This window comes from Phoxinus phoxinus, assembly GCF_949152265.1.
Source record: "Phoxinus phoxinus genome assembly, chromosome: 15".
NCBI lineage: Eukaryota > Metazoa > Chordata > Actinopteri > Cypriniformes > Leuciscidae > Phoxinus > Phoxinus phoxinus.
In genome coordinates this window covers 17,325,460-17,342,967 of record NC_136890.1, presented here as the reverse complement: position 1 = coordinate 17,342,967, position 17,508 = coordinate 17,325,460, and the positions used below count along the sequence as shown (strand labels likewise).

At 37.4% G+C, this 17,508-nt stretch overlaps 1 protein-coding gene across 7 annotated transcripts in view; it reads left to right on the top strand.

Annotated features, from left to right (window-relative positions):
- Window positions 1-15,274, top strand: part of ncs1b (neuronal calcium sensor 1b) — a 37,656-nt gene extending 22,382 nt beyond the window's left edge. For 3 of the 7 annotated variants that reach the window (XM_079637463.1, XM_079637467.1, XM_079637465.1), the window contains 6 exons: window positions 2,844-2,982; window positions 6,818-6,896; window positions 10,674-10,762; window positions 10,870-10,947; window positions 13,055-13,177; window positions 14,338-14,961. In XM_079637463.1, coding sequence (XP_079493589.1) covers window positions 2,844-2,982; window positions 6,818-6,896; window positions 10,674-10,762; window positions 10,870-10,947; window positions 13,055-13,153 — 484 coding nt within the window. In that variant the 3' untranslated portion in view covers window positions 13,154-13,177; window positions 14,338-14,961. Of the gene's footprint in view, window positions 1-2,843; window positions 2,983-6,817; window positions 6,897-10,673; window positions 10,763-10,869; window positions 10,948-13,054; window positions 13,178-13,533; window positions 13,634-14,337 lie in introns of those variants that run through there. The other 4 variants (XM_079637464.1, XM_079637466.1, XM_079637462.1 and 1 more) reach the window with 4 other exon arrangements.
- Window positions 15,275-17,508: the final 2,234 nt, after the last annotated feature.

Below are 17,508 nucleotides of genomic sequence, written 5' to 3'. Positions count from 1 at the left end.
TGCTGCATTTATGCACGTCATATTTGAAGTGTACTGTAAGTGCTTTGCATTCCTCGCTTTTCAAAAAAATACCAGGCGTTGCTTTGACAACAGCGGCTCCCTCAAATTAAGCGGCAATCAAGTCGGATTAACGAGAACGAAATGCGGTTACCCTTCTCGTTTGCTCTGTGCTCACTCAGTGCATGCTTAATAGTGTGTGTGTGTGTGTGTGTTGAGAGGTGGCAGGTTGTTCAGGGCTCACTGACAGAGCGCAATAGTCCCCTCCCAATCCACCTACAGACCCCTTTGCCAATGAATGGATAAAGCATGAATCATACTTACAGAGAACATTTTCTCCTTTCTGTTTTCTTGAAGCTTTAAAAATAGCCCAAATTGATTTGTGAATCATCCGACTATGCTCGACTGAGTGTTTTTTCCTGACCAGTGTGGTGTAATGGGGCAATTGCTGAGACATTACACAGTTGGCATTGCTCTGCATGTGGCGAGAGGATGGCGTCATAAAGCCACAGGAGGCTATACAGACCAATGACCCTCTGCGAGATACTTGTGTGAGCATGTGGCAGAAAATATATTTTTGACTGGTTTTGTGGTTGTGTACAAAATCTTTCTCTGGTACACATAAATGCTGGACTTAAATGAGAAGTCTGAACTTCTCCAATAATTTAGTCCTTAAACACCATCCCATCAAGCTTGCATTCACTCCATCCAATCTACACTACAACCAATGATTATGATCTTTTTTAATAATCCAATTTTTTTTTTCACTTGGATATGTCACAGTACAGAACAAATGATCTTCCGCTACATCCGTTACATTGCAACTTTAAGAGATTGAGGAGTCTGCTGCAGTGCCAGTAAGTTTTAATAGACTGAAATACCTAATGCACAGAGCTGGTGAAAAAAAAAACTCAGATTAAATCAGTCTAAAGCTGCAGTCACAGTAGACTTTTATCATACAAATTTCGATGTAATATTTCTATGTTAGCATGACTGCAAATCCTACGTCTTCACGTGATACGAATTTGCAAGTCAGCGTTCATCAAACTTTGGAGCACAGTGAAATTTGCTCAAGCTTGTGTTTCCTGTCTCCTGCATTCGCATGCATATGAATGGAAGTCAATGGAATGAGTGTTGTGTGACTGTCCCTTAAGATTTGGTTTTCCAGCTTGTCTTAGCAGTCTGTTGGCTTGTTTTAGAGGCACTTTACAGTTGGTCTGGCAGGGAAACCAGCTGCAGTCCTATTTGACTATTTCATCCATTGTTTAAGGCTGTTTATTAGTTGTCTGGTAGCCTACTGATTTTAGTACTGAGGTATCAGAATCTGGAGCCAAAATTGGTATTAGTCCAAACCAAAACAGCTATGCAAACAGACCCATATGGCCTTCCGCTTGTCTTGCTCTCATGTTAGTCTTCTTTCCTATACGAGAGAAGGAAGTTCCTGCCACTTATCATTAGGAAAGGGAGAGAAAAATTAACAAACTGAGTAAGAGAGAGGCTGATGAGAGAGTTTGGTAACTTATAACTTATACCACACTGAATCTCCATTCGAATTTTCCCAGCGTCTCTTTACGTTCACGTCACATAACATCATGTATTCACATTCTATGATAAGCTAAGCTGCGCTAACATTCTACTTGGGTGAACTTGACATTAGTGGTTATAAATGTAATGCAGTGTTTGAGTGTGACATGCAGCTGCATTGGATTGGAAGGTGGGCATTTACTGTATGAGAGCTAAATAATTCAAAGTGCAGGTCTGTTGTACCCTGAAATGCAGCTCAACAGTCCTGTTGAAAATATTGAAAAGGGAAATAAAAAGTTATATTCTTTAAAAAAAAAAAATGTACTGCAAAAATAATATTCTTTGTATGTTTGTCTTGTTTTCCATTTAAAATATGTAAACATCCTTGCATTACTTAAACAAAACTGACTGTTTTTTAAAATGTTTTTAAAATAAGTCTCTTATGCCCAATGCAGCAGTTGTTTGAACAAAATACAGTAAGAACAGCAATAATGTGCATTATTATACCCAATCTTCAGTGTCACATGATCCTTCAGAAATGATTCCAGTTTGCTGATTCGTTGCTCACAAAAAAAAAAAATATTTTTAATAAATGCTGCTGAATATTTTTGTGGAAAGTGTAATTTTTATTCCAGGATTCTTTGATGAATAGAATGTTCAAAAGAACAAACAGCATTTGAAATAGTCGAAACATTTATAATGTTACAAAAATACTTCTGTCACTTTTGATCAGTTTAATGCATGCTGAATTAAAATATTAAAATATGTTTCTTTCAATAAAAATAGAATTAAATTAAAAATAAATAAAAACTAATTGACCCCCACATTTTTAACTATTTTGTATAATAAAAGTAGGCATATGTGTCACAATTTTGTGTGTGTGTATAATATATATATAGCCTATATATAATAAATAAGGAAAATATAACAAAATATTTTTTCTTTTGTTCCTTGAAGAGAAGGTTTGACCGGCAGGTCATAGTAGACACGAGAGTCTTACTACCTGTAGTTTTGTGAAAGTTTCATTCTTGTTTAATGTCATTCTCAAGTCACTGCGGGATTCAGGAAGCTGACAGATCTAGCCATAAATTATTTCTAACTGTCAGAAAGAGAACAGACTTCAGAGATCTCCTGAAGCAGGAGGCAGATTACAAAGGCATGAGCCTTTTTTGTTAGCGTGCAGATCAGTCAGGTGCTGTGCTCACTACTGTTTAATAGTCTTCTTTCTTGCCCACTATTCATGAGTGCCTTGATACCATGACATATAAGAGATACTGTATCAAAGCATATGAAAATATAATGTTTTGTTTTTCCTCTTCCAGGTACAAGGGCTTCATAAAAGACTGCCCGAGTGGTCAGCTTGATGCTGCAGGTTTCCAGAAGATCTACAAACAGTTCTTCCCCTTTGGCGACCCCACCAAGTTCGCCTCATTTGTCTTCAATGTTTTTGACGAGAACAAGGTGAAGTGCACATCACTGTTTGGTCTTGCACAAGTTGCAACACTTTTGCACACTTGCACACTTTTTTTCTTTAGGGTTGGAGACAATCTTTCTATATCTCTTTTTCTTTTCTGTCTTTTTCTTATGTCCTGTTCACACAGACAGTGATTTTATCTCTAAAGGTCACGGGTTAATTTTTTTTTTGGTGAATGGTACATGCTAGATGCCTTAATTAACTACATAACTGAGCAAAGTTATTAAAAGAATCTGAAGACAATTTAAATATATTGCCAACATTAACACAAATAAATAAATAATAATAATGATAAATATGTAAATAAAAGAGAAAAGTAATTTAAACAGTAGATACAAAACTTTTTCTTGTTGATAAAGATTAACATTCTGGATGGAAAAGCATTTGTGTGCACTTCACAGCAATAATGCACCATATTATGAACATAATGAACCATTATTAATGACGTCAGATCACTATGTTGATGCATAAATGACTTTTTTTTACAGACTATCATACACACATAGGAATACATTCACAGTTTCAGCAATGATCAAATAACTGACATGAGTCGACCATGTGAAGAAGACAAGAAAAATCTAAAAGTGGTTTATAACGGGATGGTACTTGTGAGAGTGAACCATGCCATTTTTAGGTGTGTTTATAAATGTTTATTATAAACATACTAATAATTAATTTATTAATATATAAATATTGTTTAAAATATTGAATACTAAATACTGCCTCACTATTGCAATCAGTTGCAAATCAAGTCTCTAATGAAGAGCAATATTTGCAGTCGATGTCTATGTAGAGTGTTCTACATCAGTCACTTATTAGGTTCCTTGACTGTTAGGATGCTGTCTAAGTAGGCAGCAGACAGCGAGAGACCACAGGCTTTGCAACAGAGCACGTATGAATATGGATGGGAGGTGAAAGGTTAATTATTCACTCTCTCTTGGGAATTGTGCTTGGTTCCCATTATAAATAATTGATTAAATAGCCTCGTTTTGCTATCTGTGCAATCTGTAATGTGATTAGAAGCCAGTTAGCCCAGCCAGATAAGAGTCAACTGGCAGCAGAACCACTTTCAGAGATCACACACACAGTCAAAAGTCCTTAAAGTTTATTTATAGGTTTTGAAAGGTCCCGCTGTTGTTAGTGAGACACGTTAGCCCTGTCCTCTGCTCTTTTCTAGTAATCTGCACTATTCTGCAATGCATTTCACCTCAGGTTGACTTTTTCAGCCACTGGCTCATTGTCAGTGTTGTGGAGATGGCATCAGTCTGGGCTTGTTAAGAGTTCCAGTAATGTCTTATACAGACTCAGTAGTCTTACCAATCAAGTTAATCAATAACTTACCTTGGTAACTTTAAGTCAATAACTAACTTAAAGTTACCAGTCTTATTCTATGATATTACATTTACGTTATCCTTTTTAAAATTGTATTATGTTACAGCTGTACGATGTAAAAATGTAGAAATAGAAAATTATTCATGTCTATTTGTTTAACTTATCAGCTTGACATGAGAAATACTTCTGAAGTAGCAGCTCTCTTGTCCCAATTATTTAATTGCTTACACTGCCATTCAAAAGTTTGGGTGAGAATGTTAAGTAATTATTATTAATTATATCTGCAAGGATGGATTACATTTATTAAAAGTGACTTTGACTGTACAGATGTTGATAATGTAGAATTATCTTTCAAATTTGTATAACTTTCTATTCATCAAAGAATCCTGAAAAAATGTATCATGGTTTTCACAAAAATATTAAACAGCACAATTATTTTTAACATTGATAAGAATCAGGATCTGATCCACATAATCTAAGGAAAGCTAACTCCTCCCAGTCTTCAGATCAATGAAAGATAAAACACAGTTAAAAACATAAGACAATTTCACACTTTTGAGAGCCCTCCAAAACAAATCCGGCCCTGCATAAATATCTACTAAAATCTAAATTACTATAAGTATTTGTGATGTGTGCAAACTGTGTAGTTTCAGCATTTACCAGCAGGGGCTGATGGGACCACGATGATGAGCCAAACCTCAACACCTTGTATATTGCTGGAAGGAACAATAAACTTGACTCAATCCCAACTTTGTGCCGTTTCAAGGAAACACTAAACCATTATGTCCACATAACATTTCAGGCAGATAATATAAAATGCAAGTCTGTAGGGATATAAGAAATAATGTTTTACGTTGTGGTCAGAGCACAATGAAAGCCATCTTTAAAGTGAGATAAAAGATGGAATAAATGGCTTTCCTCCAAAACGTAGTGCTCGGAATAGTGGAAGCATTGTAGGAGATTAACTATTGTTATTGTTCTCCCTGAAAGACTGCATGAGACAATGGAAGCAAATACAGTTCACAAATGGAAGGGGGGCAAGAAAGTCGAGTCACCTAGAGTTTGCCCGAGGCGTATAGGAAATGCAGCAATTTGGTTTAATGAGATTCTGTGGTCTGGTGAGACAAAAACTGAACCTTTGGCCCTCAAGGCTGTATTTGACTGAAACTTAACACTGCATGTTAGATTCAGCTCTATAGCAGGGACTGGAAAACTCATAAGGTAGAAGTGAAAAATGGATTGAGGTAATACAGAGGAATTCATTAAGCTTCATATTCCAGCAGCGAGCCAGAACATTAGCCACACTGTAGTGAGTTACATAACATAAGCAATTTCAAACGGAATTTATACTCTATTATCATCATATTTTTACAATTATTTTCGCTTAATATTCTCTTGTATTTATAATATATTATTGTTTATCTTGGCATACAAAGTTTTCTTTTTAATGTTTAATCCCCAAACAGAAGTAAAGTAAGATGGAGGACGGTTGATGCATGAAATCTTGTTTATAACTGGATCCTATTAGATAAGGAATGGTTAAGCCCCAATATACTTCAAGCAAAATCAAAGAACAAACTGATGTGACGTCATTTAGAACTAAATCAGGCCAAATCGAACTGAGTCTGTCGAGGTGAGATGTGCGCGAGTGAAAACATGAACACACTGGAGAGCTGCTTTAGTAGAAAACTGCATTCATTTACCTCTCTTGCACTAGTCTAGAGAGGTTTCAATAGACAAATCAGAAAATGTGTCATAACGTATCTGCTGGATATTTGGCAGCAGAATGCATCTTGTAATGGCTAGTGGTGCCAGCCTGTAGCCCCAAGGAAGAGCAGGGGGTGGGATAGGAATAGCAATCCACTGGCCCATTTTAATCTGCCAATCAACTAAGGCTTCTGGGTAACACTTTACAATAAGGTTATATACTTTAAAATGAGCTGTTCATTAGATATCATGAACAAACCATGTACAAGCATTTGTTCTTTAATTGTTCATAGTTAATAATGTAAAATCTAATGTTAGTGCACACAACATTTAGTGTTAAAGTGTATGGTAACAGTTTACAGTAAAGTCGTATTAGTTAATGTATTAACTAATAAGCAATGCATTTGTTACAATTTTTATTCCTCTTTGTTAACAATAACAATGAACAGTATTTTTATTAACTAGTTCATGTTAGCTCAGGTTCATTAAATAATATTAACAGAAACTTTTGATTTTAATAATGTATTAGTAAATGTTGGAATTAACATTTACTAAGATTAATAAATTCTTTTGAAATATTGTTAATTGTTAGTTCATGTTAACTAATATAATTAATTTAGGTTAAATGGAACCTTATTGTAAAGTGTTGCCAAATGTATTAGTGGCCTATTTTTAGAAATGAATTTCAACAAAGTTTAATAAAATCGCATTGTGTAAAGTGTTGCTGGGTTTTGGGCGCCATGATGACAGGGCAATTAAATATCTTTCTTTTTTTCTCCACAGGATGGACGGATTGAGTTCTCAGAGTTCATTCAGGCCCTGTCTGTGACCTCACGTGGGACCTTGGATGAAAAGCTCCGCTGTAAGCAAGTCTTTGATTATTAAAAGCCCATTCAAGCGATAATCAGTCAACGACAGAAGCAGTGAAATACCTTTGTGAGATGTGTCATAAAACAGGAAGCAGTCTTAAAAAACTAAATCCCTGTAATGAATTGAATACATTAATTTATCTTTCTAGTCTAGATAACATACAGTGGCCCCAAAACATATTTTGACACTTAAGTTAAATAAATTAATAAACCAAGTGCTTTTCCAAACAAATGCTGGAGCTTTTTATTAGAAATTCTTTATCATATCATATCATATCATATCTTTTTTTTTTTTTTTTTTTTTACATTATATCATATTGTCATGGTTATGTTATGTTTCATTTTTATTTTTGTTTATGTTCCTTTGTTTCCTTTCAGTTTAGTTTCCATTTCAATAGTTACTAAATTCTCCCTGTTTGTTACATAGGTTACTGATTAATCCCACGTGTCTTGTTTAGTTCTCTGTGAATAAGTACTCCCTTTTTTGTTCAGACCTCTGTCGGTTCTCTTCATGTTTTAGTGTGACTTTCTTTGTCATGTTTATTAAAGTATCTCATCATGCATCTCTTATCTACCACCACACTTGTGACCGAAAAACTGCCCCTCAAAATGAGTAAACTTGAAATGGACTGCTACTCAAAGAACGGCTGTTCGCTTGAGGAGTATGTGGAGGAGTTCCTGGAACACTATCACGATGCATGCTGGGACGATGAGACTTTTAAACGACTCTTCTGGAACAGATTGGATGGCATCATCTGGAAGATGCTGCTGTTGAGGGAGAATCATCTTCCTTTCATCGAGTTCATCGATTATGCCTTGTGGGTTGCGGATCTTCCCTCACCTTGTGAGTCATTGAGGAAGACACCACCATCAACTCCGACTTTCTAGGACTCTCAACACCCCCAGCAGCCATCTTTCCACCCACTCCATAAAGGACACATAGTCCCAGCAACAGATCTCCCACGATGGACCCAGAGACAACGGCCATGCTCACCACAAAACCAGAGCCCAAGCCTACATCCACTGCATACCACATCTAATAACTACATTATGCGTAACGTAAAAACTACATAACCCAGTCTCACCCAATGTCCTGCCCACCCAATTGTCGCAATCCTCACCACTGGCTCCATCACCGCTGGTGCCTTACAGCTCCTCGGCTACGCCCACGCCACGCAGCCACGTCAGCTTATCGACTCCACCTCAGACCCCCACAACACCAGTCCGACACTGTGAAGCAGATCTCCTGGATTCACCTTGAACCTCCAGTCCCATTACTCCACCTCACCCTGTCAGCCCTTAGTCTCTGCTTTGATTCTATGCTCCTTCTGCTGCGCTTCAGCCCTCCACCCCTCCACCCCTTTCTGCTCCACCGGGTTCCTCCTACCCCCCGGTTCCTGTTTGGTCCTCGCTCTGTCCAGTGCCACCCCATTCTGCCAGGCCCTCGCCTCGTTCCCTCAAGCCAGCGGCATTGCCTAGAACTTCTGGGCCTACCATGAACCGTCGCCCTCAAGGCTTTGCAGGGGTCTCGAAGGTCGTTTGCTCCGCTTCTGTTGATCTGCTCCAAAGCTCCTCCCAAGAGGTCCGTCATGGCTCTGCATTGGCTTCTCCCTCCTCCATCTCCATCATGGGGTTTTCCGCACTAAGCTCTTCCATTTCTGTGCCCTTCACCAGTTCCTCGCCCATCTCCAAGAACGCCTCCTGCCCTCCACTCTTTTTAATGTTTCATTGAGTCCACTCACAGGCGACTGCTGCACACATAAAAAAGTCCAGGCCCAGGACAGAATGAAGCGAGAGAAAAAGAGAGGGAAGTATGAGAGCAACAGAGTTGAGAGAGGGGAGAGAAAAAAATAAAATAAATCTTGGTCTGGTTCCCGGACACACTGGCGCCCGGTCCTCAACCAGTCAAGAGACTCTCACTCGCAGTGCCATGCGTTGGTACTGGAGGTTCCTTGACTCCTCCGGCTCATGGTGGCTGGCGATGGCTCCTCTGCTACAGCGACCCGCCAGCAAGCTCGCTCTCCGTTCCCTCGATCTGCTTGCTCCTCCCCATCATGGCAGACGACAGCCGGCAACTTCTCTATCCCCGGACGTCAGCCAGTTCTCACAGTTTTTTGTCTTAACAATGTATCTATTGTAAATACATGTAATGCAAGAAGTGCTGCACGGGGTGTAACTTCTGTATCTCTGTGCTCTTTGGGTGTAGGGATGGTTTCACTCATAAGAAAAAACAATCCAAGGCACTCGAATATTAGTTTTTAGAAAAATATAAAAAGCCTTTATTATTTCATGGCTTAAATAAAAAAAACAGATGACAAGCAACGGCACACCTGCGTGTTGCGGCCAATAAGCGTTCATGAGGGTGTGAGTAACACACACAATCAGAGTTCTTTTAAACAGCAATCAATTAGTCACGCGATGATCACCTGGTCATGCGGCACAGGACAAACAGAAGAGAGAAAGTTCAAATATTGCAAAGAAAATATCTCACCAATAACATGACTAAACCAAGCAATATAAAACTACAAATACATTATCGTAAATAACAATATATCTATTGTTTGGGAATAAAGCTCATTCTGATTGTTTAATAAATTCACTGCTAGTAATAAACTTTGTATTGTGAAAAGTTTAGCTTGAACAACAGTATGTTTTTTATTTATTTAATTTTTTTATAAATGTCACTTGATTTGATTGTTTTATTTCAAATACAGAGACATTAATACATTTTTGAGTGTGGTTTAAGTGTCTGAATACCTTTGTGGCCACACTTTTACACACTGGTTGGGTACTGCTCTCGTTCTCTGTTGATTCTTCACCCCAGGCATTGACCTGTGTTTGCACTCTGCATAAGTCGTAGGATTGTCTCTTTGCAGGACTCTTTGTTGTAGATGAGTGGAATGAAAAAGTGCTGTATGGGTGGGACGTCCTGGAGTGAAGGAGTGAAAGCCATAGATGGCGAGATGAAAGAGTCGCTCCTCACTGCTGTAATTGCTGTGCAATGATTTGGCTCATACAAAGCATGCCTTCATCACTCAATCCTGCATCCATTATTCATTGCAGTGCTGATAAGCTTACATGTCTGCACTCTGATAACATTGCTCTTCAATTCATAATCAAAACTCAAAAAGTCCAACAAGATGCCCGTTGGTGCTTTTTCAGGGTTTTCTATGTTGAACGAACTGATTATGGGAAATTTAAACAGTACACTCGGTACAGTACACTTCATTGTCTTTTTTTTTTTTTTTTTTTTTTTTTTAGCATTAGAGGCACAATATATAGATATATATAACCTCTAAAATAAAATCAACATAGCAGGAAAAAACCTGTGCTACACACACCAAACATCCTATCAGTGTTGTTTTAGTATTATTGATATACTATTATAGTATTTATTTTACTTAGTACTTTTTATGCTTTGACATTTTCATTAGTTTTATACATTTCCATTTAGCTTTAATTTGTTTTAATTCAGTTTTTATGTATTTTTAGTCTTTATTCTACTTCAGTTCTATTTTTCCATTTTAAGTTTTTCATCTAATATAATTTATTTCAGCTTTATTTCTATTAACGATTTCTATTTCTATTTTTTTTATAGTTTTAACAATAACATCACTGGTCTGTATTGCTTCTTAAATTGGTGATTTGTATGTATAGGTTAAATACCAACCATTTGTTGAAAAAGAAACAAATGTGAATGAATGTATATTTGTACTATATTTACGAAAAGTGCTATACACACTCACCATGATTCTTTTTACACGCTTTAGGGGCCTTCAAGCTCTATGATCTTGATAACGATGGCTTTATCACACGTGATGAAATGCTCAATATCGTGGATGCCATCTATCAGATGGTGGTAAGTCACCATTTATTTCAGCTGTAATTACAATCGGATCATATGGCATTCGTTTAATGAGAAAACCGTCTCTCAGATGTCTTGTATATTAATTACATTCATTTTAGGGAAACACAGTGGACCTTCCAGAAGAAGAAAACACGCCAGAAAAGAGGGTGGATCGCATTTTTGCCATGATGGATAAGGTAAGGATATGTTCATTTTTGTTTTGACCGCAATCACACTGATCCAGTTAATAATCCAAACCAAAAATTAATTATTATTATGCAGGGGACTGTTTATTATATTTAATTCATGCATTTGTTTAAAGAAATTACTTAAGCAGACTAACTGCTTAAAGGGGTCATGACATGAGAAAACAAATTTGCCTTGATCTTGGTCTTTGTACCATTAAAACGTCCTGCAAGTTTCATAGCTTAAGACTTCCTCCCCATTATAAACGAATCATTTATTTAATCAAGCTCTAAATACAGCTCGTTCTGGATTCATGGTAAGAAGTGACGTCACGGTACGAAGTGACGTACCTGCGTTTGCATATGACCGCCTCCAGCACAAGACAACTACGCTCATTTCGTATCATTGTCGCGCGCTGCGCGCCTCACAAGTGTTCAGTCGACGGACAGCGAGTGGGTCTGTGTACAGGGAAATTACGATGCCGCAGATGTGCTGTTCCTGGCTGTGGACAAACAACATATTTGAATACGCTGCGAAAGATCCAGTCGTCAGGGAAAAATGGATGCACTTTATTTTTTGCGGACGTCTCAGTCACGGCAGTGTTAGTTTAAGCGTTTGTTCTATACATTTGAAGGATGACTGTTTTGAGAACAAATCCCAAAATGATGCTGGCTTTGCCAGAAAACTGTTGCTCAAAGATAAGTCCTTGCCGACTATTCTGGGCTCAACAACAACGACGCAAACTGTAAGTTATGTGTTTAAAACTTTAAACTACTTTTTAAATACGCTGAATCCGCACAGGTTCTGGCTGGGGGCGTTAATAATTGATGCATAGGCACTGACGTTAGCCAATCATAACAGTGGGCGGTAACACTGAACTCTTAAAGGGGAAACACCCCCAAAACAGACTGTTTGAACCAGAGGATGAGAAACAGGGTGGGAAAAGGTCATAAATCACTACATTTTAAAAGTTTTTTGTAAAAAAAACTATAGTAATACTATATTTGCACCTAAGGGAACATAATAATAAAATAAAAAAACCCATGTCATGACCCCTTTAAAGGGATTGTCCAACCAAAAATATGTACATCAAAACCTGTATGACTTTCTTCTGAGGAACATGAAATAAATTCTATTGAAGAATGTTGGTAACTAAACAATTTTGGTTGTCACTGACTTCCATTGTATGGACAAAAAAAAATACAATGAAAGTCAATGGAAACCAAGAGTGTTTGGTTATAAACGTTCTTCAAAATATTTTCTATTGTGTTCAGCAGAAGAAAGAAATGCATAAAAGTTTGCAATGCCTTGAGGGTGAGTATGATGACATAATTGTCATTTGTGGGTTGACTATCCCTTTAAGACTAAGGATTTGTATGCAGTCGAGCACAACAGTATTAGCAATCAACCATCACCAAACCCATCAAGAAAAATCGCTCATTTATAGCTCTGATTCAGTTTACTAACCGCATCCTCGTCATCAATCCAGTGCAGGACAGATCAAGGATACAGTAGGGAATAAGAGCTCATTTCTGTGGTAAAGCTAGCGTCACTAACGCTGCCCTCGGGTCTATAAACGCCAGTGTGGCATGCGCTACCGCTATCATTGGAGCCTAAATGCCAGCTCAAGCCCACTTCAAGCCCTGAAAGATGACATCAGGACTTGCTAGGGAATGTCCACAGAGATTGTATGCTCTCACCATAGCAATCTCAGATCAGAATGAGTACGTTTACTCTCCGGAGTTAGATAATTGCTAATGCTTCTTAAAACAAGTACCACACGGAGCCACATAAGGTGAAAAAAAGCGTTTCCATTGCATACTCCGCTATGAACGTTTCCTCAATGGATCAGCCTGTTGGCACTTGCCCCCTGCTGGGCATGGGAAGCAACTTAAAAGTGTGAGTTTTTTTCCTCATGCATAATTAAAAATCCTCATGGCTGTTTTTTTATCCTCTAGTTTGTAAACAGATACAACCTTCAAGTCTATTCCACATTCTTTTAAAACCTCCCATGCATCTGCATAAAACAACAAACAGCCTTAAAAGAACACATCTAGTTGTTTGTACTCAACATTTGGGACAGTTGTGATTCTAAACAATGTTTGTTTGTTTACCCAGAATGCTGATGGGAAGCTGACCCTACAGGAGTTCCAAGAGGGATCAAAGGCAGATCCCTCGATTGTACAAGCTCTGTCACTCTATGATGGCCTGGTATAGTAGCAGCTTGCCTTAAGGACACAGGTATGTTGTGCTGAACAGAAATGTATTCTACATTCAGGCTATCTGTTGGTTTTATTAAATCCTGACTACATCCCAGTTTCAGAGATAAGACTCACACATTTAAAATACAGGGCATTTGTCCAAATTTGATGCACCTTTCACTCTTAAATTAGTTATTTAGGAGCATCTGCCACTGAGTGCCTAGAAAAGCATATAGAAAGCGATTATATTAAAATTGTGTGATTGTTTTTAGATTTAGGACGTCCGTTTTATGTTCTAGAGCGTTATAGCCTTTGCTAAATGACAGATGACTTCAGTTAAGCCAGTAATTGTTTGAATGACACTATTGTTGTTATTTATGTGTTTCTGGCATCAAGGTCAGCTGTGCGTCCATTTAATGGCTTTATCTTACCTCATGGAATTCATATTCATATAACTTTTTTGTACATAAAAACCTACAAGAACGGCGTTGAGGCAGATGTTGTACATCTTTCAGAGTTGAATTTAATTCCTGTATTTAAACTGAATTTGAGTTGAGGTAACAAAAGGAATGCACAATTATATTTAAGTAGAATAAAAATCTAAATTAAGAAACGAACTGAAATTCATGTTTTTAATTAATATTATATTTACATTTGTATTTCTTATATTTATGCCATACTTATCTCGTACAGAATTGTATATTATATTAATTATATTATATACATTTAGACTTATAATATTGGTTCATTGAATTCATAATTCAATTGTGTTATTATTTTACATTTATTAGGATTACATGGACCTATATAATGGATTAAAATTGTGTATATTTTGTGGTGCTTTATGCAAAATATTTAATTGTTTTGACACTATTAAAATTTTAGAGAGAAGAGATATTAAGAAGAATATGCAGTATGTCTTATAATTTGAGATTTTTTTTTATTTATGACAAGGAATAAATGGAAATAAATAATCAATTATGTAATTGTTTATTCTTTATTATTTGTGGTGGACTTATGAAATTTCTGTATTGTGGTTAGTTTTTTAGAAGTCCTCTTCGTTTTAAATTCCATTTTGAACATCCTGTTGTTCAATGGGACCAATTCAATTCAAATATCAACTCATAAACAGAAACTGAGACATTTCTCGAATAAAATTACCCAACCTGCTGTGAGCATTTTTTCATGGTTGTTGTACAGGTACTGCAAAGGAACCAGTGTGGTGCCATCCCACAATGCCATGCAAGTAGATGATTATTCTTCATTTGAACTCTCATTCTGGACACTTAAGACTGAGAAGTACAGGAGAGAAGAGTTCATCCTTATCTTCTCACAACAACAAACCACATTTCGGCATACAGCGATGACGGAAAAGAAGAAACTGTCATCCTGAAACGTGTGTGTGTGTGTGTGTGTGTGTGTGTGTGTGTGTGTGTGTGTGTGTGTGTGTGTGTCTGTGTGTGTGTGTGTGTGTGTGTGTGTGTGTGTGTGTGTGTGTGTGTGTGTGTGAATGCTATACTGCAGGTTTCCATGGGATTGCTTGTTTTCTGCTGAACAAACACACTGGAGACTACAGTATATGGATGGCCCTGATTGTTATAGAAAAGCATGCTGACAAACTTAAATTATAGATGTAAATATGTGTAAACATTTTAGATATTTTGATCATACTTTGCTGAGATATTGTGGACGTGGCTCTTCATGTATAATTTAAGAAACTGCTGATATTTTATTTATTTCTTGTTTACCTTGAAGTGTATGGATTGCAGCTGTTACAAGCCTCAACATTTTTAAAAGCCTCTTGGAATGAAAGACTTTAATCATTTGTGCTTTTTCTTTGGAACTATGAATGTGAAAGACATTTGCGTTATGCAGCTCCCATTGTGAAGAGTGTGCTGCTCATCCGTTGCTGGCGAAACTCGTTGCGAAGTCCTCAAGCTACTTCCTAAGCAAGGCACAATAACCAAGCAACATTCTACACTGTTATTCCTGTACAGTTGCACCTCAGAACTGATGTAAGTACCTCTGTAATGGAGAAGCAAACAGTCCAGCATCTGCTTGTTTAAACTACACCTCTGTCTTCGTCTTTTCCCATGTCGTTTCCCTGTCAAACAAAGCCATAGACTTGAACCATGACATTCTCCTCTCAAAGCAAGTCATTCGGTATGTCGTATGTGCTGGGCGGGTTTGAGTGGGACTCATTCTTTTATCAGTCGCTCTCTGGCTGATTATTCAATTTGAGTCACTGCATAATTGCCTCTAATTTGATTTGCCGTTGGCAAGTAAGATGGAAGTTTTAATATCTGATGTTTCACTTTTGATATTTCAATAATGGCTGCTTCCATTTTCTCCACTATGTGTAGCATTGTTGTGCTCACAATTGGACAGTATCCATAGGTGCATAGACCTTGTATTCCATCAGCACTATGGACTCGCTGGCACTCTTTCAAAAGAATTTGCCGTGGTCAATGAATCCCTGATGTAATCAAGGTCTGTCAAAAGTGAAGCATAAATCAAATTCACCATGCAAAACTAAAAATAAAATAGAGCGTCAGTCTCTGCATATACCAGTCTTACAGAATTGAATCACAAAAGCATTGCACTTGCTCAATTACTTCTATACTGGTACAGTTATATTGGATTTAATACAGTGCCTTGCATTTCACATATTGTTTTGTTGCATACTTATGCTAACCGGCTTTTTTTTTTTAAACTTTACACTCCTCACTCCATAATGACAAAGCAAAAAACTGATTTGTGACAACTTTTCAAATTTATTAAAAAGGAAAAACTACAAAATGTACATAGCATAAGTATTTGTAACCTTAATTTAACTTAGTTGAAGCACCTTTACAGCCTCAAGTCTTTTTAGATATAATGTGACACGCTTTGCACAACTGCATTTGGGGATTTTCTGCCATCCTTCTCTGCAGATCCTCTCAAGCCCTCTCAGGCTGGATGGGGAACGTCGGTGGAAAGCCATTTTCAGGTTTCTCCAGAGATGTTTTGATTGGCTTTAACACAGGCTCTGTCCATAAGCCACTCTTGCATTGTCTTAGCTGTGTGCTTAGGGTCATCGTCCACTTGGAAGTTGGACCCTCTTCCCAGTCCGAGGTTCTGAATGCTCTGAACTAGGTTTTTATTAAGGATATACTGAATATTTTGCTGTTGAGATTTTCTTCTACCCTGACGAGTCCCCCAATCCCTGCCACTAAAAAACACCCCCACAGCATGATGCTTCCAGCACCACACTTTATCATTGGGATGTTATTGGTGCTGGTGATGAGCAGTGCCTGGTGTCCTCCAGACATGATACTTGGAAGTGAGGTTTATCTGTTTTTTTTTTTTTTGTGTGTGTGTGTGTGCAAATTTCAAGGGGGTTTTCATGTGTCTACATTGAGGAGAGGCTTGAGCCTGGCCACTCTGCCATAAAGCCCAGATCGGTGGAGTGTTGCAGTGATGTTTGTCCTTCTGTAAGTTTCTCCACATATGATCATAAAGCTCCACCAGAGTGACCATCAGCTTATTGTTCACCATTCTAACCAAGACCCTTCTCCATCGATAGCTCATTTTAGCCAGAAAGCCAGCTCTAGGAAGAGTCCTTGTTCCAAACTTCTTCCATTAAGAATTATCGAGGCTACATACTTCTGTGAACCTTCAATGCAGTCTTTCCCAGATCTGTGTCTCGTCACAATCCTGTGTCTGAGCTCTACAGGCAGTTCTTTTGACCTCATGGCTTGGTTTTTGCTCTGGTATGCATTTTCATCTGCTAGACCTTTTTTTTTTTAGAGGAGTGTGCCTTTTCAAATCATGTCCATTTAATCAAATTGATTTATTAATTTAAACATCTTAAAGATGATAAAGATGATCCTGCAAAATTGGAATACTCCTTATCTAAATGTAACTTATGCAATGTAATTTTTCCCGTTTTTAAAAAAAAATTATTATAAATTTGCAGTTACCACAAATCTTTTTTTTTTTTAGCTTTCTAATGATGGTGTAGCGAGTAAAGTTTGATGTGAAAAAAGTAATTTAAAGTAGTTTAGCATAAGGCAAAAATGGAGGGGTGTGAATACTTTTGCAAGGTACTATATATTGAAATGGCTTAAAACATGTTTAATCACTAGAACAATTAAAAATACATTCTTATATTGACAACCACACATTTTTACAGAAAGGAAAAAAACTACATTATGTTTTGTAGAAAAAAAGTATGCATCTATCACACAGTATAATTTGTTGTATAACATATACCGCTGTTTTTGGGGGGTCCTTGTCATCAAAAAGTTAAAAAACCTTTAATATATAGCACCATTTTAATCATGACTGGAGTTTCTTTCTTTTTTTGGATGCATGGCACTAACTGTCTTG